The sequence below is a fragment of the Eutrigla gurnardus genome (genome assembly GCF_963514095.1).
Source record: "Eutrigla gurnardus genome assembly, chromosome: 2".
In the NCBI taxonomy this organism is placed as follows: Eukaryota; Metazoa; Chordata; class Actinopteri; order Perciformes; family Triglidae; genus Eutrigla; species Eutrigla gurnardus.
The window spans coordinates 27,867,616-27,890,070 of NC_139916.1; the positions used below are offsets into that span (position 1 = coordinate 27,867,616).

Sequence of the window (22,455 nt, forward strand, 5' to 3'; positions counted from 1 at the left end):
TCATTTGCAATATTCAGGTCACTAGCTACACACTAGCTACTATTTACCTTTTACCACAATATGACAAATTAAAATACTTTGCAGTTAAATGTTTAAGATTCAGGACCTGAATCAACAACACTACTAAATACTCAGCTGAACAAATTCAGGTTCAGTAACTAGGTTTTCCCAGGTCTGGTTGGTAGCGTCCACTGTGTTGTGTCTCAGTCCATATGTGTGTCTAACAAAGCCATCATCTCTCTCCCATCCTTGTCTACCCCTCACCCACCCTGTCCACTCTGACAGTACATGTCGCGGGGCGGCGCATGTGGGCGCGGAGCTTGGCGCCTCACCTCCTTGCCTCTCTTACAGGAGAGGCTGGTGGCTCCTCCTTATCTCCCTGAGCTCAAACGAGCGGGAGGTCGGAGGTCGTTCGACTATGAAGCTGCTGCTGCTGCTGCAGCCGCTGCCAAGGTTTTATCTGGGAAGTCGGCATCGTCGTGCCATAGCGTCGTCGCCACCACCAGCTCCAGTAGTACTGCTCCCGTAGTGGCGCCGCCCTCTCATCGCGCAGGAGGCATGTTGATTAACGGCTGGCAAGAATCCGCCATAGATCTAACCAAGCCGTCTGGAGAAATAAGCACCACCAGTGGTGCTGGGACAGGAGAGGCTGTGGTTGCACCAGGAATCGGCCATAAGCTGCCGCCGCCACCGCCCATCACAGCGCCGCTCCCGGGCTCTGTGGGTATCGACATGGCCGGGATTCTGCAGGCGGGGCTCATCCATCCCGTCACGGGGCAGATAGTTAATGGGAGCCTGAGAGGAGACGACTCACTGAGGAGGAGGAGAGGCAGGAGGAGAAACGTTGAAGCTCTGTACTCTGAGTTCACCAAGAGCAGAGGACTGCACCTCCCAGAGTCTCAGGTGGGTAGAGGGAGGAGTAACGGCGAAAGTTAGCTCTGATGTTGTTGTTGTGGGAAACAGCAGCTCGTTCATTCAGGGGAAAATACCAAAGATCCCAGGGGAAGCTCTTTTCCCCGAATTGTTAAAACACCTCCACCTGTGTCTGTGTGTGTGTGTGTGTGTGTGTGTGTGTCTTTCCAGCTGCAGGGTCGAGTGGAGGTGGTCAGCCACTCCTCCGTCTCCTCCTCCACCTCCTCGCCGTCCCCCTCTCCTTCAGAGCGACCTGCTGGCCCCCCCACACCGTCCTCCTCGTCCACGCCGACCCCCACCCAGACTCCCCCTCAGCCGGAGATTGTGGCCATCGACCGAGAGGCAGCCAGTAAAGGTCTGATCGAGTGGCTGCGACAGAACCCGGGCTACAGCATGGACCTCCCTGCCTTCTCTCATGTACGTCTGACCCTCCCTTCATGGTTCTCATGAGTACCTGCTGTGGGAGGAGCTTGTGCTTTTATGTAACACCTTTATAGTTTTATCTACATGATTAAAGACTGTTTTGACCCTCTTTCTGGACGTCATACATGATTGTCCCTCACCTCCCCTGTCCTCCGTCCTGTCCTCCGTCCTGTCCTCCGTCCTGTCCTCTGTCCTCCTCTGCAGTCTGGAGCAGGTCTGTTACATGGTTTTGTGGAACGTCCCAAGCAGAGGAGACATCGCTGTAAAGACCCCACAAAGCTGGATATCAACTCTCTGACTGGGGAGGAGAGGGTTCCTGTTGTACACCGAGGCACCGGACGCAGGGTAGAAAACACACACTCACAGAAATATATATATTGCCTCATCCTGGATAGAAAAAAAATGACAGAGCCGAGAGGGGGGCAATATTGAGAGAAAAACACGTACTGCAAACATCCGTTGCAGTTTTATATATATTTTTACCATAATTTTCATTGTATTTTGTGCTTGTTAACATTTACAAATAACAATTAAAAATAATGTCATATCATGCAGACCAAAAACAAATAATGTGATTGTTGATAAAGTTCAGTGTCCAGTGCCGTAGAGCTGAGAGGCCAGCAGACTATTGTGGCTCTATACTACACTATAAGTGTCCGTGTTGTGTTGTTGCAGCTCGGCGGTGCCATGGCCCCGGCCATCAAAGAGCTGTCCAGGTGGCTGGATGCCAACTCGGAGTACTACGTGGCTCCAGACTGGGCTGACGTCGTCAAACACTCGGTGAGTAAAGAGGCCTTTCACACCCAAACAATGTAAACAACAACAAAAAAGACCTTTAAATGTGGAATAGTCACGTTCAGGACATATTCATGTTCAGTTAATTCCAGCAAAAGTGCACCGTCACAAGCTCATTGTTGTCACTGCTGTTTTTCCTGTAATGAACACACTCAGGCTCCTGAACACACGTTACTGTTACAATGTGGTCACTTTTCCTCTGGGAGGCGCCAGAAAGCATGTTATTGTGTGTGAAAGCTGAGCTGCATTGAACTAGTTCTCATCATCATTAACGTCTAAATGTGTTTATCATACGTTTATTACATGTCAACTGTAATAAAAGGCTAATGGTCAGTTCATAATAACCAGGTTCATTATTGTTTCTGCTATTAATAATAGAAATAATAATAATAATACTGTCAATAATTATAATTATGATGGCACTAATAATATATGATTATTATAATAATATTATTAATTATCGTTTAATCATAACACAGCATCACGATCAAGTTCACTACTATACTATATATATATATATATATATTATATTATACATAAATAATCTCTGCTCTTGTTGTCCCTATGAATTATAACTTTGATAATTCGAAAAACCTCTCACTCTTTATTTTATTGAGTTGTTTTCATCGAAACAGCGTCTGGATTCATTGTGTAACGGCTCGTCGAGGTGGATGCGTTCAAATGTTTAAATTATTGTTATTAAATATTGGTGTTTGGTCGGCTTCAGACTCACGTTCTGTACCGTGACTGTTCTTCATGACCTTTGACCTCTTGCTGCCCTCCTGCAGGGTTTCCTCCCCGAGGGGAAGTTCTCTCGCATCCTGACAGAACCAGTGAACAGGGACCCGGGCTCTCGGCGGCGTGGGCGGCGTCCTCGCAGTGAGATGCCGAAGCCCCTCTTGTCCGTGTCTGACTCCGCCTCTTCTGGCCTCGGACCGCCGCTCTTCATGAACGGCGGACTAATCGGCAGCATGGACTCCATGGTGGCCATGCAGAACCTCCGCGGTGGTATTCCGGGAATTCCCATCTCTGGAATCATGGCGGCTGGATTCCCACACGGTTTCTCTGCCGCTGTCCAAGCGGGCGGAGCCGGGGCGTCGGCAGACGACGCCAAGAATGGTTTGAGTATGTTACCCATGATGCTGCACGGCATCCCGCACCCCCATGGGGCTGGGATCCCACAGCACGCCTTGTTCAGCGTTGGTGCCATGCTGTCCCACACGCCGCCTCCTCACCCCAGCTCCTCCTCCTCTTCTTCGCTGTCTGCCGCCAAAGTCACCACGACGACGGCCCCGTCTACATCGGAGGCAGCCAGCCCGTCGTCCACCACGTCTGCTGACAGAGAGAGCTCCGCTGGAGGCGACAAGGAGAGGAGCCGCGAGGAGAAAGGAGCAGCGGAAGCCAACAAAAGAGCAGGAATGGCGGAGGCCGCCGCCCTCATCACCGCCACCAGCCGGGCCCACCTCGGCGCTGCACACCTGGGAGCCGGCACCGGCAGCCATCTGACCTTCAACCCCTTCCTGATCCCCGGCATGTCCCACGGCTTGCTGTACCCGCACATGTTCCTGCCCCACGGCGGCATCATGGCGCTGCCCGCCATGCCTCCTGGAGCTGGTGATGGGGGCCCGGGGAGCCCCAAGAGGAGGAGGAAGAGAGGACGGGAGGAGGGAGAGAGGGAGGAGGAGAAGGGGAAGGTCGAGGAGAGAGAAAGTACAGTAAAGGCTGATGTTAGTTCCCACCCGGCCTCCTCCTCGCCCGCCTCCGTCCCCTCTACCTCGGCTCCAGAACCAGGACTGTCTCCCGCCGAAGAGGGGCTGGACCCGGACTCCCATAACCCTCCAACAGAGGAGAAAGAGGAGCGACTGGAGGACACAGGAGGAGAAGCAGCAGAGGAGGAGAAGCAGGACGTTGAGGAGCAGAGACAGGAGGACGGAGAGGAAGCATAGAGGAGGAGAGACCTCCTCCTACTCAGCAACAGTGTAAAGTTTGTGCCGTGTCTGTCAGTCAATGTCCATGTAAAGACTTTTATTATGACGCTGACTAATGATAATGATGATTATATTCGACTTGGTTATGTTTATATACCCCCCCCCCCCCCCTCCCCCACCGTCTCCACTCCTCCTTGTATACAAAAACCAGTGTAAGAAATGATCTTGTGTGTATTCCTCCCTTCATTCTGCATCCAGACTGAGACTCCTCCACAAAAAGATCTGACCCAGGAGCAGCTTTGGTGGTCCAAGATGGCGTGTTGCAACTTTTTTTTAGTTTGGCGTGTGTGACGATGATGTCGAGTTGTGGCTCTGAAGGAATCAGAGGAAGAGCAGTTCATGTTCAAGGTCAAAGTTGTCTCGTTGTTTTTCTGCCGCTCCACTAAACTGAGTGACCTTTAGTGTTGGAGGTTAACCTTGCCGGCTGGACCAGGACTTGTCTGAACCTGGATTTGTCTGAAGCAGGACTTGTCTGAACCTGGATTTGTCTGAAGCAGGACTTGTCTGAACCAGCGTCCTCTCATACATGTGACACTAAAACACTTTCCCCCCTCGATGATAGTGAAGTAGACATGACCCTAATATTCAAGGGTGAAGCTCTTAAAAATCTGTTGATGTGACTCAGAGATTAAAGATTTAAAAAAGTTCAACCAAATCAGAAAGAATAATAAATGTTTGTTAGTTTTGACTAAAATTAGGAGCATTGGGCCTCATTCACCAAAGCTTCTTCTTAAATCTGTTGTTAAAGTTCCTGATAAAATTCTCCATCGGATTCTTAAACCTCTAAATAATAATATCAACGTTGTTAAAAATACTTCATATTTGTGAAATGGAGACGCCTCATGAGCCGTCATATTTAGTAGTGGATATAAAACAGCATGCTGTCACTCTTTTAATGATGAGATGTTTATTCATTTTAAGGACCATCATGTTTTGTAAAACACAGTGAAAACCTAGCGTTCACGTTTATCTGCATTCATGGATACAAGCAGATGGAATTATAACATGAATATATTAATCGGTAGTTTCACCTTTGACTGAATCTTACTGAACTGTGTTTCATCCAAACACAGGAGAACACAGAGCATCACTGTATGAATGTATCTCACTGTGCTTCACGTTGGAGGAAGGCTGCAGCCTCAAACAATCAACTATAGAAACATCAGCTACATTCTGTTTTTACCCCGAAACAAAGAAAACAAAAAAGACGTTTGTGAATGAGGCCTAATGTGAGATCATATTAACAGGAAATGAGATTAATAAATCCCAGACGTGAATGTTTTGTAAGACAGCAGCCTTTTTAGATACGCTCACCCATATATTTAGTTTATACTAACTTTATTATCAGTGCTATGTCATTGCTGCTAAAGCTTCTTTTCTTTTTTTATAAGAAGTTAAACGTTCTTTGCTCTTCTTCACACTAGAATAATACTAATAATAATAATAATAATCGTGGAAACGTTGATAACCAGAACAAGAAGAATCCACCTGTTTGCTTTTGTTGATGAAAGCAGAGAACAATCCAGAGATTAATTTGTTTCAGATCATGGAAACATTGTATTTGAACTCACACACAACGTCACTTTGAGAGTTGAGGCAGGAAGCGAGTGTGGCCACCAGGGGCGCCGTTTCCTGTCCTGTAAACGGGAAGCAGGAGAAGCTGTCCTGTCGTCTCTTTGGTCCTGTGTTGGGAGGCGTTGTCCTCCGTCTGTCCAGTAAAAGGGAGTAGTGTAGATGGAACAGGAAGGGGCGGGACCTGCGGTTCAGGTTGGGTGCCTCATCGTCGCTCTTTGTCTCCTTTCTTTTCCTCACATTAGTTTTAATGGCCGTTCATACTAAATATGTAGATCTATCGCTGTATATTGCCGTTCCTTTCTTTCCTTCGCCGTTTGTTTGTCCATGGGTAACGATATACTTGACAGATCTTCGGTATCAAACGGACTGTACTGTACTTTCAAGGATGCAAGAGGCTGGTTTTCAGAACAGGGTCTGTGTTTTGGGGGTTTTATGTCAAAACGTTTCCGTTGATGATTTCACTTTTGTTTTCATACATGAAAACATCATTTTTTGCACAACGTCTTTTAGTGAATGTTGACCTGTTTCTGTGCTGTCTAGTGTGTGTGTTGGTGTGAGTGTGATGATGGCGAGTGCGTGTGTGTGCGCGTGTGTCTGTCTGTGCATGCATGCGCACACGTTTAGCTGTGAAGCTGTGTTTCTACTTCGTCCTGACGGCTCACGAAATAACAAAAAACAAATCAGAACATGGTTGTTGCCTTGTCACGAGTTTGTGGCTACATATAATTTATTCTACTTTTCTTTTGCTTTGCCAAACTTTCACCAAATATGACTTTCTTTCTCTCTTAGTTCCATTATGTATCCTTCAAAGTAAATGCCTTATTTAGCGAGCATTGTTTTGTGTAGACCTTTAGGGACATGTTACCGTGTTTGTGTGCGCCGTCGGCCTCGTCATGTGTTTGAGGTTCTCAAGCCAGCAGTGATGCGAAGGTACTGCTGTCATCAAATCCCAAAAGTCAATCAGTCAAAAGCACAAACGGAGAGTTAACACAAAGTGACTGTTTTCTTACCAGTGCCTCTCAAGTGACATTAAATAGCTTCTTTCTTCATGGCGGCGTCCGTTTCCCCGGCAACAGATGATTCTGTTTTCTGCTTTACCTTCTGGGTGACGTTTTACTCTTCAGCTTGTTGTAGAGATTTAACGTTTGACATCCTTCCCAGAACCCGACCCATATGAGACGGTTGGGGTCGCTTCCCTTATTATGGAGTAAACAATACATGTTGTATCACATCATAGTACATTGTACGGCTAATGAAAGTAATAGGCACACTATGTATTCCACCATTTCATAATGATTCCAGCAGCGCTTCCTACGTTAGATTCTTTAAAAGTTAATGCTGATATATAGATATCGGACGGCGTATATGCCAATACCGATATATCTACGATGGGTTAATATCGGCTGATTAAAACGGCTAACCGATAAATCGGTCGGGCTCTGATCCTTTTTGTGGGAAGTTGTAGAAACGTAGAAATGTTCCATCCCGATCACTTACATGCACACTAATATTCCACTATTGTTCTCGATGTGATGCAGCTCTTGTAAACATCTGGATCTTCTGAATCACACTGACAAATGTTGATTTTATTCACAATATCAATGACGCCAACGAGCACAGACCAAACGTTTGTGAGGTTGGAGGAGAGATGGATGCTCATAAAAAGAAAACACGCCTTCTTTTCAACATCATGGAAGTTAAGTTAGTTATGATGTACATGTTGTTCATCGCAGTATGAAGCTGCATGAAGAAGCAGTATCAGTGGAATATTAAACTTCCTGTCAATCAGCTGACTTAACCATGACTCGGCACCATCTAGTGGACTGATGAAGCAACTCGTATCAAAAGGTTTAACGTGTGTTTGCAATATTAAGTTTATATAATAAAAGATCGATACTTGGTGTGTATCGATACAATCAAATATCACAATACTATGTGTTTTAATTGTATTAAGCAGTGACATATGCATGAATGCAATATTCCAGTTAAAATGCAATGAATAATATCGACACGTCTTCATGAAAATCTGTTAGTGTCTCCATGAGCTGTATCACATTTACAACAATAAGGCTGCATGTAAACGCATCGTCCAGTCTCTCAAATCTCTACGACAACGTTGTGGAGTAAAATGTTACAATATTCTCTGACTGTTTGCATCTACATATTTGAGATGCTCACAGACAGACACACACTTTATATCCAACTCCAGTATTTGATTGTTTTTGTTGAGAGTCCTGGAGGGAAAAAAAGCCCCCAAAGTCTCCAGTAAAAGAGAAGCTGCTAAAAGCAACTTTGATTCCACAGTCATGTCGTCGTCATGTCCTGTTACTGGCTTGTTCTTGTGTCAACAATGGAAACCAGCTCGCAGGTGAAGTTGTTGGAGGTCAATCAAGGCAATGTCTCTGTTCATGTCACACCATGCCTTCTTTAACAGTGTTTGGTTCACGGAAAAATCACCTCAACATGTTGTAAACGTGTCTCTTATCATTAATAATGTATTTATTGTGTAGTTCTTACATCCTCGTCTCATCAGTGGCTGGTTTTGTTTCTTTAACTTCTGAAAGAAAAAACATTTTGGTTCACATGAAGTTTTGACTTTGTGTTTTTTTTCCACCTGCTAATCATTTGTGTCATACCATAATAATCCAATCTAAAGGGATACCAGCTGATCCAAATGATTAAATGGCATTAGTGTAGTCTGTGACCATGTTTTAGAAGAAATTGGGGGGAAAATTTATCAGAGAAACTGATAAAAGAAATCATCCACAGTTTAAGCTCCAGTTAATATTTTCAACTTTATTTAACTTTGTATCCATATAAACTAACCGAGAGGACAGACGATGTAAGAATGAAGATGTTGTCACAGTCTGTTGGTGTGATGAGTTCACTGTCCGTGGGAAACCAAACCGTCACACGCTGCTGCTGCTGCTGCTGCTCCTCATCACACTGGTCCTGACCTGCGTCCATGTTGTCGGAGTGACCTTTGACCTCCCTGTAGAAGGTCTGTAACGGGACAAAGATCATGTGACTACAAGGTTAACGTAGCCAGGTCATGTGATAAATCCAGACAGGGGTCACTTTAATGAGAAAAAAAATCTAAATAAGAATTTTGAAAGAAAAAAAATCTTTGTCAGAACGCTGATGAATTGTAGAGCTGAAGGTAATATAATTTCAACATTATGTGGTTTAAAGGTGGAAACATGAATCTTGTGTTTCTGCTCATTGAAAGTGTTGAAGCCTGAATAAACAAACAAATAAGATTAAAAACATTCAAAGATTATCCTCGCTTTGAGTTTGTTTTCAAGAGAAACTTCAACACTTAATCGTCTGTTAGAAAACAGCAGCAGCAGCATCTTCAACCACACGTTGAATACAAACGTTTGTATTTGTTAGTGATGACGATGACGGGGAGCTTCATCGCCTCCTCCCACTTCCTGTCTGAAAGCAACCGTCTCAAAGATGTCTGACCGTCCACAGCTCCTGTCGTTACGTCACTGAGCCAATGAGAACAGAGGAGGAAGTGGCTGCTCCTGGTCGTTAAGTAAGTCACGTTGGTGGGGTTTTTATTCTCCTTTATTTTCCTGTTTGTATCTATAACTCTGTGGACCGACCTCATGAGTCTCAACATGGTTCGTGTGATCTTTTATTGTGCAATAAAAGATGACTTTCAACTTTCTCTCGACCTCGCTGACTCATTCATTCACCTTTACTGACGCACATTCATCAGGGCTGTTGACGTATGACCCTGAAGTGGTTCAGTGCCTTGCTTTTAGGCAGCATACTCCAGTTCTGACAAGTGAAGCAAACCCTGAAGTGCATTAAAATGAGAATTAAAATGCTCTCTACTGGCCATCAGGGGGCGACGACTCATTTGATAGGATCTATTATCTCAGTAAACATTGTAAACATGAGTTTATTGTCCCAATCTCTAGTTTCAAGTTTTGGTGACGGCCAAAATGCCCCAAAAACACAACCTTCTAAACCGTACTCACGACAACTACGTCCACTTCTTACATACAGTCGATGGTTGCTTTCTGCACAATGCATGCTTGGAAAGACTGGGACGGATTGAGCAGGTAGAGATAAAAAAAAACTGTTCACATAAACACATTAAACCTGGGATTATGTTTTTTTATATTAATTGATGATATCCTACATCAATTATTTTCAAGCATTATGATTTTATAAATGCAGTAAAACCAGCTGTGTCTGAGTAAGCATCACTGATGTTATTGTATTTACTGTATTCTTTAAGGCTGCAGCTTTATTACAACCTGGACTACAGTGAGAAACATACATATATACTGTGTGTGTGTGTGTGTGTGTGTTTTATAGACAGTATATAGAGCATCCACTTTACAAGGATTGAAGGAAGTTTTATATATTATATCATTCATTTTCATGAATGGATTTATTTTTATATTTATTAACAGCTACAGTTTGTTACTTTATGTCCACATTTAGCTGCGTGTTAACTCACATGTCCTTTGTTGTCCGGACACATAAGATAGTAACTGGACATTACTTTGTGAGGAGACAATCCTTTACAATGTTTTACAAAACTGCAAATAATCATGCACACATTTGTAGGTCAACGGTCAAAATATATCAGTAAAACTTGAGCATCCAAATATACATTTATTGAAACACACATTCACGTTATGGAATAAATCCCATCCAGTCATAGATTTGCAGTCTGGAGGCGGAGGGTGACGTCATCTCCTGCTCTGACTGCAGCGGCGTGGAAGAGTAAGAACGATACATGCTTTCATGTCAGTGTCCAAAAGTCTCCAGTCACACCACAAAAAGCTAAGAGTCGCTAGAGGTCTGAATACTCACTAAATATAGTGACAAAGTCGCTTAGTTGGCAACACTAACGAGGCAGATATCTCCAGAGCAGGACAGGATACCTAGCTAACTCGCTACCTAGCGACCTAGCTAACTATCGATGGATATATCCGTCTCCAGAGCTGCGTCCTCTCTCTTCCTGGTGAACTGTGACGTCCAGCCTCACTGACGTGTGTTGTCACCATAACAGCTTATATTGATCATCATTTTCTTTTGGAGTCACATGACCACTGAAAACGGTTCAATTTCTCTTCTACTCCTGTTCTAGTTCTATGGTTGACACCTATAATCTCAGAGCTGCAGGGACTTCTGGGATATTTGGAGGATTTGCTGGTCTTTTGTTTAAGTTTACTTTGATAAATATTTGTTAAATGTTTTTTTGGAAACGTTTAGTGACTGAATGTCAGCTGATTATTTCCGATAAAAGCTGGATTTCCTAATATTATGGTGACTATCGGTGTGTTTGTAACATGACGATCATAGACTCTCCTGCTGACGTCACCTCAGTTGTCAGGGTGATCTGTGTGTCCTTCTCGTCCCCAGGCGTCCTCGTGCTCTCCGGCGCCATCTGTCGTTGCATTCGCCGAGTTGCCAGTGTTGTTGTCGAGCAGCCGTTGTCTCTTCCTCTCTCTCTTCCTCCCAAGTCCTTTATTAGTTCTTCTTTCTGATGGATGGAAGTTAAAACGATAAATGGTGAAAATGTTTTACTTTCAGTTTATGTTGTTAGTTGATGGTTACACATCAGTTGTTGTGCCATTTATAAACAGCTTCACCTCCATGTTCAATGAGACAATTATTCTAAAACAGTGCAGACATATCGTTTATTGATCTCCATGTTTCTGCAACAGTTTCCTGTCACAGACAACAGACTGTTACCCTGATTCAAGGAGTCACGTAGTCACTCCTCAAAGTACTGATGGTACAAAGGAACAGCTGACAACGTTGTGTTGTTTAAAGTGATGTAACACGAATGCACCAATCAGACGTCAGCGGCATCAAACATTATCATTAATATAGATGATGCCAAGACAGCTGAATTTAATTGAAGCAAAACTGAAATGAATATCTATCTAATTGTTTTAAAGCCTGAAACTGTCCTTTAACAGAAATATTTTGTCTTATTTTTCTGTGCACAATCAGTGTTTTGGAAGCTCTTAGAAGCCGAATGATCAGACCTTCATTAAAGAGTGTGAAGTTAATTCAAGGCCCACGTTACAGCTATGTTAAAGTCATCTGTCAATCACATGGTAGCCCCGCCCCTAAAGCGTCCCCTGCTTTAATGCCTATTTGACTCTAAATGGACCTTCATTTACAAAAGAGAAGGCAGTCACTTTGTGTATTAATAACACAAGGTGTAGAATTCAAATAGTTCAATGTGAAGATTAGAACCGAATTATTGGACAACACTTCTAAATGCACAGACACTGGTTTAGATATAGATATTGGTTTTCAGCTGATGATTTAGTTACTCTTGAAGTGAAGTAGGTATTGAATCAGAGTTCACCTTCCAGTCCTTGAAAAAACATGGGTGTCGGACCTATTCTACAATTTTTAAAATCATTGCTTTGGACCCGCCCACTTTTACAGTGTCTGTATGTCCACTCGGTGCTATTTTCAGTTTCAGTTGTTAATCGATGGGTCACTGTTTTGCCAGATAAAAGCGTGACTGGTCCTCATCATGTATTGTAGTTAATTACCAGGATTTAATGAGCTCTAAATAGAAGCTCAGCTCACGTTGTGATGACTCGTTATTATCAAAGGGAAAGAATTCAGCTCCACACAGAAGGAACCCAGGGCCGACCTGGGAATCAAACCCGGGACCCTCTCGCTGTGAGGCGACAGTGCTACCCAATACACCACCGTGCAGCCTGTCTTCAACTCATTGATTTGATAATTAATTTCACAGAAATTGCCATTGCATGCCAGCATAAACAGATCCTCTGAATTATTCATGGATCCATTTCTGTACGTTTAATATGTGATCTGACAGGAGCCAACCACTTTGCAAAATGTACCCATATTTCTTTCTCATGTTATAACAGATAAAAGTATCAAACCACGTTAAATGCATCAAAATACAGGAAATGACATCTACTCTGTAAGATTCCTGGGGAAGGACGCCCAGACCCCCATGAGATTGTCCCAGAGACTAGAAGCTGAGAGCTACGCATGACAGACAACAGGAAGAATAACAAGCAACGACCTTTGACTTTATATTTCAACTGTGAGAAAAACTGCAGAAAAAGCTAGCGGTGGCTGAATCCTGTTTTCAGGTGTTTGGATTAGGATCCAGTGTAATCACTATGAAGTCTGATGTGAACCGCTTCTGAGTCCACATCTGACGAGTGTCAGTGAAGAATCCTTGGTGATGGATCGCTGCTTTCAGAAGGAAATGTTGGCCCCAAGTGAGCGTTTAAAATCGTACCTCTCATCGCGGATCTGATGTGAGGATTTTTAAAAGATTTCCATTTTAGTGGGTTTGACCGAGATGAATTTATGTTTTGATATTTCACAATACATCATGACATTTCGGGCTAAAGCGTATCCATATATCTCGTATAATTGTCTGGTGTTATTACAGCAGCCTTCAGCCTCGGAGGAAAATGTGGTTTTGATGTTCAGCGACGGAGAAGCGAGCTCCAGTGTTTCTGGCTTCAGTTTAAAAGTGGCATATACAGCTCAGAGGCTGATTTACAGGTTGGTTGGACATCAGAGAGAGAAAAGGAGCAGAAAACCTGAACTCAAACTCTTCTGACCTTTGTGCTTCATCTGCCGAGGGCAACAAGAAAATATATGAAATATCTATGAAACCAGATTTATTGGCACAAGTGACTGAGGAGTCACATCTGATGATGTCACATCGGTAGTACAGTCTGTATAAGGTGGACATTGAGGTTGAAATCTTGCACTTAAAAATGGAAGGTGAGACAATGACATGTGATCCAGAAAATCCAGTTTGGATCACAGATCCATAGGTGGCGCTATTAAAGTCAAATCTTCTCCAGAGTCTTTGTATGGGGACGTATTCCCCAGTGAGACACGATATCAGGTGGGACATAACTGAGGGTTGGTTGGGGATGAGCCTGCACAGAATCGATCACTGGTGATCACCTCACAATGCATGCTGGGTAGTTTTGTGTCCGACTTGATCCGACTTGCTCTGACATCATGAACACGTGGGCAACGCTAAGCTCACGGGATCAAGAGGGGCGCAGTTTTTGGAGCCTCTCAACCAACTGCAAGCCCTGGGGCATGATGGGATACGCCTGGCTGTCGCCTCATCTAACAGCTGATTGGCTCTTAGTTTGGCAAACACCACATTTATCAGAAAATGCTAATTTCCTGTGTAATCTAATATTTAACGCTAGATTGTAGGCCGTTAATCTCATGCTAAATAAAGGTGAATCCATTAACAAACACATTTTTGTGGTTGATAATAATAATAATAATAATAATAATAATAACGGCAATAATGAAGGTTATTTATAAAGCACTTATCAAAACTAGCAGTTACTGTAATAAAATGCAAGATACACACATTTCCATATATTTACGAACAGATATAAATGAATACATTTTTCATTCATGACAGTTGTGGCTTCTGGTTAAATGACGTCACTATGGATGTATTTTATATCTCACTATTTTGTACTCTTTGTCTTTGGTTCTCCAGAGTCTCCTGCTGACTTGCACCAGTAATGTCGGGACAAACACAAAGACTTCTGCCTCGCTCTCTTGGGTTTCTTCCTCTCTCCTTCTATATGAAACATGTGGATGCAAATGATTACACAGATAAAGAAAATACAGATGTGGTGCCTCCATCAGGCTGAACGATTGGTTGCCTTTTGGCAGCTGCTCAGTACAGTCGTGGTGCCCTTACTGCCCTGCTCAAAGGCACATCTGTGGTGTTTAGGGCGGCAGCGCCGGAGTTCCATGTTTCCACCCACAAAGCTCTCAAACTGACACATTTTGACGTTCAGCCAGCAGCTCACAGGCCACAGTAGTTCAGCAGGACAGATTGATTCCACGCTGGAGTTCGGTCACATTGTTTCCCCCACGTTGATGATATTTAGCTGTTTATCATAGTGATGAGATCCCATAATGCCCCTCTGTCATCTGCCCTGCATTAGTAACGAGAGCCCATCCCTTCACTTTAGATCAGTCAGCTCTTCCTCTTTTTCCAGCTCCTTCCCTCCCATCCTCCGCGGCCGTCCCTTCCTTCTCTAATCTGTCCTTCATTAGTGATGCTGTAAAAACGGCTCCAATTTTGGACGCTGTGCTGATGATCGTGAGTTAAGACAGGCTGTCCTGATGTGACTCTACATTCTCTCTGTACATTTGAATCAGATGGATGAACTGTAAAGGTATGTTCACACCAGACCGAAGAGAATTTTCTGACCTGGGTTACTCGCTCGAGTTTGACAGGTTCAAACGGGCTGGAAGCGCCGGGGAGGAGGCGGGGCTTACTTCCATGTAGACACAACGTTTCACTAATCATGGCTGAAATCACCACTATTGCTGCTTATGTTGAAGTCCCAGAAACACCAGGAAACCCAACACCGTCCTGTCTGACTACCTAACATTATCCAGAGGTGCTCGGTGGATTTCACCAAGATGGATTCACTGGATCTAGGTTTACTACAGCTGGATGAACCCGAATCAAACTATTTTGTTGTGATTTAATTATATACATAGCACTTCATCTGTAGTATTGCGTACTAGTCTCTCCACACCTGCAATACTGTGCAGAGGTGTGGGGACACACATATAAAGGCTCCACACAGCCCTTGTTAATTCTCAAAAAAGAGCCTTGAGAATCTTACGTTATGCCAACTACAGGGCACACACAAATCACTTATTTATCGAATCAAGAATACTCAAACTATATGACTTAATAAACTATCGCACTGTACAAATGATGTAGAAGGTGGTTCACTTCTTACCAGGTAGATCACCATGGTAACCAATGGACTCAACACCAGACTAAGTGCAGCACAGTTTCAATGCTAAATGCAGAAAGGACAGCTGGCACATCAATCACAGAAGAATAATAGACTTTTAATATCACTGCCGCTTCTATGGCACCATAGATCTGACTTCAATTAGATACATGTGTGTAGCATATCAAATGAATGTGTTGCCTAAATGTATTGTGGTATTTTTGACAATATTGAAGCCGTATTCAGCTATTTAAATCAGTGCATGTTTTCTGGTCATATACTGTATGATAGATTCTTCAGTCGTCCCATCTGAGTCACCGGTCCTGTGGACTGTCTGCATTACTTTGCTACCGCTACTTTTATGTTGCTGTGGGTGAAACCAAGATAAGAAAGGAAGTGTTCTCCACTTATATTCCTGCTATTCTTTAGTGGACCCAGGCAGCAAAGTCCGTTGGTTCTGAGAAGTGAAGCCAAGCTAAAGTGCCTTACACTTGTATTCTCTCTCTCTATGGCAACAGTAGCCTACACATAAAAATGGCTGCTGCTCTGATCCTGCTACTTTGATTTGAATGGAAATGTTGCTTCTACTCCTGTTTTATTTCCACGGTCGTAACATTACAGCATTGCAGCACGATGGTCTGGCTCCTTTCCTGCCACATTGACGCCTGCAGCTCTTGCAGGTTTGATCCAGTCTCTAGGTCTGCTGCTGGTCCTCCAGGCCTCCAACTGGCTCCAGCAAACAGAGAGCTCATCATCCCTCACTGGCCTCTTGTGCATAAAGTGATTCCAGGGTCTCACGGTTTGTTTTGAAGGCTCTTCAGGGGCGAGACGTCGTCTATCTCAGATCCTTTAACCCGTTTTAGTCTCCGTCCATCTCTTGGGTTGTCTGAGCTGAGCTGCTTGGCTCTTCATCAGTCTGGGCTCAAAGGGGAAGTCTGCTTTGACGCTCGACGGTTAAGCTTCTTCACAGTCTCCACTATCCACACCTCAGACTTTTAGTGTTATATATTATATTAAGTTATATCATATATATATATATATATATATATATATATATATATATATATATATATATATATATATATATATATAAATTATATTAAGTGATTATTGATTAAAAAATATATTTTTCATTACAATCTTGGTATCGCCATAAAAATATGTTAGAGAAACCTGAAGTTAAAAAGCAAACTTTGGCATTGAAACCTTTTCTTCTTCTGTTTTGGAAGCAAGACATCAGGTATTTCCTCAACTTCGTTTCAGAGATAAATAATTTGCTTTTACTTTGACCTTACCCTCCCTCGGGCCTTTACCTGAACCCATCGTGGGGGAGACTTTGTGTTGCTGTGTTTACGTCCAGCTTGTAGTCGTTGAGCACTTCTGTATCTTGTAGGAACGTTGCATTTGCAGTTTTCTGTGTTTACATGCTAATTTTAATGCAGCGTGTCATTTGCTTTGCCAACATGGTGACGACCTTTTGTTATCTTAAAGTTACTATAAATATATTACATTTTGTGTTGATTTTGGTGTTCCCTGTGTAGAAAAGCCTTTCCTAGCACTAATATTTTTAAATCCGCTCATTTAACTGCAGCAGGGTGTGACAGTCTTCGCTGCTCAGTCCTGGTTCTGGTTCTACCGTGCCTCCCTTCCCTCCAGCAGGCCGTCAATACGGCTTGGTCATCCAAGCAGTGTGGTTCAGGTGTTGACTCCCAGTCGCCATCTTGGATATTTGCAACCAGGGAACAGATGTGATCATATTTGGACCATGGAGGAGCGACGGGTGGATCTGACGAACACACGCGGCAGAGCGGCAACCTAATTGACCTGTCAATCACAAGGTAGCCTATGTATTAGGAAAGAGGAACAGTGGATTGTAAGGGTTAGGATTGTAACACATGTACCACTCTATATCATCAGTGGATTAAAACTATGCTATGACTGGTATGTAAACTGAGATGCTCCAGAAGCTGCAGTGAGCATGGTGGGTTCAGGTGCTCTCCTTAGGATGCAAATGATATGTAAATCACGCTCTCCGTTAGCCCTGCTTCCATGTCAAAACAGCTACTGGAAGTTTGAAAAAATTATATGAAGAGCAAATAATGAAGAAAAACATCAAATAATTTTAACAAATTCTTTGCAATTTACGCTTGGATTTTTACAATTCCTGTCTGCATAAAACAAGTTCAAGTCACTTAAACAAGCTCATACTTTTATGCTTCATGTCGAATATAAAATCCTTCTCGGCTGAACGAGATAAATGTAACAAAAGGACATAATTTTCCCTCTGAAATGAAGTGAAGGACATATCTAATATAAATATAGCATGAATATATCTGAAGTAATCTATTTGTTTTAGATACAGTTGTTCCAGCACTCCAATGTGTCCAATAATCAGCCTGCTGAAGGCTCCTTGTTGTCTGACACTGATGCTCATTTAGCATGCGAGCGTGTGATGCATCCAGCCGCTGCATTATGGGTAGAGTAACAGACGTAGTGTTAAGAATGAGACCGGTCAAACAAACACAAGATCCCTGAGTCATCTTTACTGAATCACAGGCTGCAATGGAAAACTGTCACATAACACACACACACACACACACACACACACACTCATCATGCACACTCACAGAAATGCTAATGCTGTTCTTGTGGCTATTATATTGAATTCCATCTATTCAGTAAAAACCACCACATTGAATAAACGAACCACAACATAAACTGTTGAGTGGAAACACTCTGTTTTGTCAACTTTTCAGTCAACCAGTGAAAACAAACAGCAAACTCTTGTGTTATGTACCAACCACTGTATTGTCAGCGAAGGTATCGTGTGAGCAGAGTGACTGTACAGGTAGTGGTAATAGGTCACTGTGAAAGGAGCAGTTCTCTGGGTTCACTTCACAGCCTTTGAGGGCAATTTGGGGTTCAGTGTCTTGCCCAAGGACACTTCGGCAGCCGGGAATCGGACCACCAATGATTGCTTTAATTTTCCTGGTAGTCAAATGAAGAAGACGTAAACCATACAACAACCTGATCTACACGCACATGGTTGGGGTCACTATCATCTTGCACACAAAATGTTTCAAGGTTGGTGTAGAGTAGCAGGTGCAGTAGCAGCAGGTCTCTGTACGCACGGGAACAAGTACACCGGTCCTCTTTCATTTAACGAGCCAGTCTTCATGAGGACTTCTCAGCTCTCGCAGAGGACAAACGATGAGTTGTAAAATAATATGAATAGGCATCTTTAATACATTCAGTACTTGAAAACAGTGTATACAAGGAATAACAATCTAAGTTTTGATGGTTCGAATTATAAAGCTGGTTCACTAAAAGAGTCTGAATCAGTCACACTAACAGCCAGATTCATGAAAACACATAAATCCACCACCTCTGCCCACAACAAAATCTCATGAGAGGCCTTCACTCAGGCCTTCAAATGACATAAACTTGAGAGATAAAAGAGCTGGTGTGCAGAGAGCTCCTTGTTCTCTAATGAATACCTGTTGTTCCCCGAGGCTATGTCTGCAACGGGGTTTCTGTGTGTTAACTTAATGCATGTGATAAATGTACTTCAGCTGGTTGCCTGTGTTGTGTTAAAGGACACTGTAAGTTCTACCAGATCCATCTGTTACAAACGGAAACGGTGAAAACTCCCCAACTGTCAGTCGGGATTAGACCCACTGGTTGGTAGATATAAATGGTTCTTTGCAATCTAACCCAGTCCCATATATTAATACAACCAAATTGACTGAGATAAAGAGTTATCAGATGGACATACCAAATAGGTCCTAAAGCCTACAAGATAGATTTGCAACTGATTCAGACAAAACTCTACTGATTTGTGTAGTGGGTAAATAATTAAATGTTTTAGGGTTTCTCAACAAGACTCAAACTATTTCAATTAGAAGTATTGTTTCTGCCTGCACCACAGGTTCGGTTACGTTTGTTAGGTTTCAACAACAAAATCAACATTAGGTTTAGACAACAAAACCAATGTTAGGTTTAGACAAAACCAATGTTAGGTTTAAACAAAACCGACGTAAGGTTTAAACAAAACCAACGTTAGACTTAGACAACAAAACCAACGTTAGATTTAGACAACAAAACCAACGTTAGGTTTAAACAAAACCGACGTTAGGTTTAGACAACAAAACCAACGTTAGATTTAGACAACAAAACCAACGTTAGGTTTAGTCAACAAAACCAACGTTAGATTTAGACAACAAAACCAACGTTAGGTTTAAACAAAACCAACGTTAGATTTAGACAACAAAACCAACGTTAGATTTAGACAACAAAACCAACGTTAGGTTTAAACAAAACCAACGTTAGATTTAGACAACAAAACCAACGTTAGATTTAGACAACAAAACCAACGTTAGGTTAGATTTAAACAAAACCAACATTAGGTCTAACCAAAACTTCCTGCTGGTCGCTGGGGTAAAGGAACCGTTGGTGTTCCTCTTCTGCAGGCAAACAAAGAATCGCGCGGTTGTGGCGATCTCTCAGGATCCAAAAACGAGTAAAAGAAAAGGGGCGAGTCGCGGAAAACGGGGAAAAACAGTCTGTCGCTCGTCCAGCGAGTTTGGGGAGAAGACTGTGGCCTAAGACAAAGGAAACGCTGCAGACGTTAAAAGTTCGTCTCCTGTTGCGGCGGTGTGCTGCGGTGGACGAGTCCACCTCCTGTTGCAACGTCGTGTTGCAATGGAAGAGAGAGTTTTTAGGATAGCGCTGGTTTATATAGCTCACGGCTGCTCCCTGGGACTCCCTGCGGTACCTGTGGTTGTCAGCCAATAGGGCACCAGTTGTGTGACGTTGCACTTCGCACCTAGGTGCGAGGTGAAACCAAAATGTCAGTTGTAGTTTTTTATCTCCTTTGTTCCTTTGTCCTTTGTCCTTTGTGCTTTGTGCTTTTGTGGGCCGCATTGTGTAGTCCTCATGGTGAGGTCCCAACAACAACAAAACCAACGTTAGGTTTAAACAAAACAAACGTTAGATTTAAACAACAAAACCAACGTTAGGTTTAAACAAAACCAACGTTAGGTTTAGACAACAAAACCGACTTTAGGTTTAAACAAAACCAACGTTAGGTTTAAACAAAACTAACATTAGATTTAGACAACAAAACCAACGTTGCTAAAACTTAACCAAACTTATGTCTCTGCCCAGATAGATAGCCTCTTACTGGTGTCGTTGCGTAGGATGTGAGTCCGTCCCGGCGATGGTGGCGTTCCTTGACGCGGCGGTGGCGGTGACGGTAGTTCGAGAGTCCCCGGCGTCAGCGGGGGACGTGACGAGTCGGCTGAGTCCAGACGAGAGCGGGGCGTTATCCCTCTCGTTGATCAAACTTGAATAAAGAAAACAGTTCGTGTTTCTTCCTTCCACGGGCAACAATATAATTGCACGGCATGGCGACTTAGTCAGCTGACTTCGGACAGGAGCGGGGCTTCCTGCTGGTCGCTGGGGTAAAGGAACCGTTCGTGTTCCTCTTCTGCAGGCAAACAAAGAATCGCGCGGTTGTGGCGATCTCTCAGGATCCAAAAACGAGTAAAAGAAAAGGGGCGAGTCGCGGAAAACGGGGAAAAACAGTCTGTCGCTCGTCCAGCGAGTTTGGGGAGAAGACTGTGGCCTAAGACAAAGGAAACGCTGCAGACGTTAAAAGTTCGTCTCCTGTTGCGGCGGTGTGCTGCGGTGGACGAGTCCACCTCCTGTTGCAACGTCGTGTTGCAATGGAAGAGAGAGTTTTTAGGATAGTGCTGGTTTATATAGCTCACGGCTGCTCCCGGGGACTCCCTGGGGTACCTGTGGTTGTCAGCCAATAGGGCACCAGTTGTGTGACGTTGCACTTCGCACCTAGGTGCGAGGTGAAACCAAAATGGCAGTTGTAGTTTTTTATCTCCTTTGTTCCTTTGTCCTGACCGCATGTGAAGGCTTTTGTAGGCCGCATTGTGTAGTCCTCATGGTGAGGTCCCAACAACAACAAAACCAACGTTAGGTTTAATCAAAACCAACGTTAGGTTTAGACAAAACCAATGTTAGGTTTAGACAAAACCAATGTTAGCTTTAAACAAAACCGACATTAGGTTTAAACAAAACCAATGTTAGATTTATACAAAACCAACGTTAGGTCTAACCAAAACCAACGTTAGATTTAGACAACAAAACCAACGTTAGATTTAGACAACAAGACCAACGTTAGGTTTAAACAAAACCAACGTTAGGTTTAGACAACAAAACCAACGTTAGATTTAGACAACAAGACCAATGTTAGGTTTAAACAAAACCAATGTTAGGTTTAGTCAACAAAACCAACGTTAGGGTGATGAAAATGAATATTCCACTAATATTCTCGTTTACATGCAGCCATTCATATTCCCATTAATTTAATATAATTTGTCTCATATCATTATAATTTTTTATTTTTTCCTATTCTTACCAGTGTCGTTTATCACTTTTCAAAACATGAAAAGTGGAACGACAGGAGCTGCTCGTTACATTTAGATACTTTGCTTGTTCAAAACTTGAAGCTCAAGACTGTGTGAACTCAGCTTTACTCTTTCATTCCTTCAACCTTCTCCTTGAAGAGGTTAGAGTTGTGATATTTGTTCACTGCCAAGAACCTTTTGATCCCCAACTCCTTCATAATGTTAAAAGTTGGTGTGTCTCTCCTCCATTTCTGTTGGCCATGCATCTCTACCTCAGAGCTGGACGTAAAAAGGAAAGGACGTGTGTCACAAAGTGATGTAACCAACTGAGACTCATATAGTGAATGTGATGTATACGTGTCCAAAGGATGCTGCTAAAACCTGAATAATAACATGAATGAATAACATGTCACACAACCTTCATCTGAAAATGATCCATTCAGAATAATAACCTCCAAACAGAATAATGGTGTACATGTCAAAGTAGTCACTGTGAGATAAATTCACAGGAGAACAAGCAACAAAGGCCTCCGTTGGTTTATGACAGTTTGC

At 43.1% G+C, this 22,455-nt stretch overlaps 2 protein-coding genes across 7 annotated transcripts in view; one reads left to right on the forward strand and one right to left on the reverse strand.

Moving 5' to 3' along the window:
- chd6 (chromodomain helicase DNA binding protein 6) overlaps positions 1-6,742 on the forward strand; it is a 98,681-nt gene extending 91,939 nt beyond the window's left edge. For 4 of the 6 annotated variants that reach the window (XM_084025123.1, XM_084025124.1, XM_084025122.1 and 1 more), the window contains exons 41-45: positions 286-903; positions 1,084-1,329; positions 1,540-1,680; positions 2,011-2,115; positions 2,919-6,742. In XM_084025123.1, the coding sequence (XP_083881249.1) occupies positions 286-903; positions 1,084-1,329; positions 1,540-1,680; positions 2,011-2,115; positions 2,919-4,076 (2,268 nt within the window). In that variant the 3' untranslated portion in view covers positions 4,077-6,742. The remainder of the gene's footprint in view (positions 1-285; positions 904-1,083; positions 1,330-1,539; positions 1,681-2,010; positions 2,116-2,918) is intronic. The other 2 variants (XM_084025125.1, XM_084025127.1) reach the window with 1 other exon arrangement.
- rspo4 (R-spondin 4) overlaps positions 4,218-22,455 on the reverse strand; it is a 39,675-nt gene continuing 21,437 nt past the window's right edge. The window contains exons 5-7 of the mRNA XM_084025862.1: positions 11,044-11,205; positions 4,597-8,696; positions 4,218-4,564 (exon numbers count right to left, since the gene is read on the reverse strand). Of these exons, the coding sequence (XP_083881988.1) occupies positions 11,045-11,205 (161 nt within the window). The 3' untranslated portion in view covers positions 4,218-4,564; positions 4,597-8,696; position 11,044. The remainder of the gene's footprint in view (positions 4,565-4,596; positions 8,697-11,043; positions 11,206-22,455) is intronic.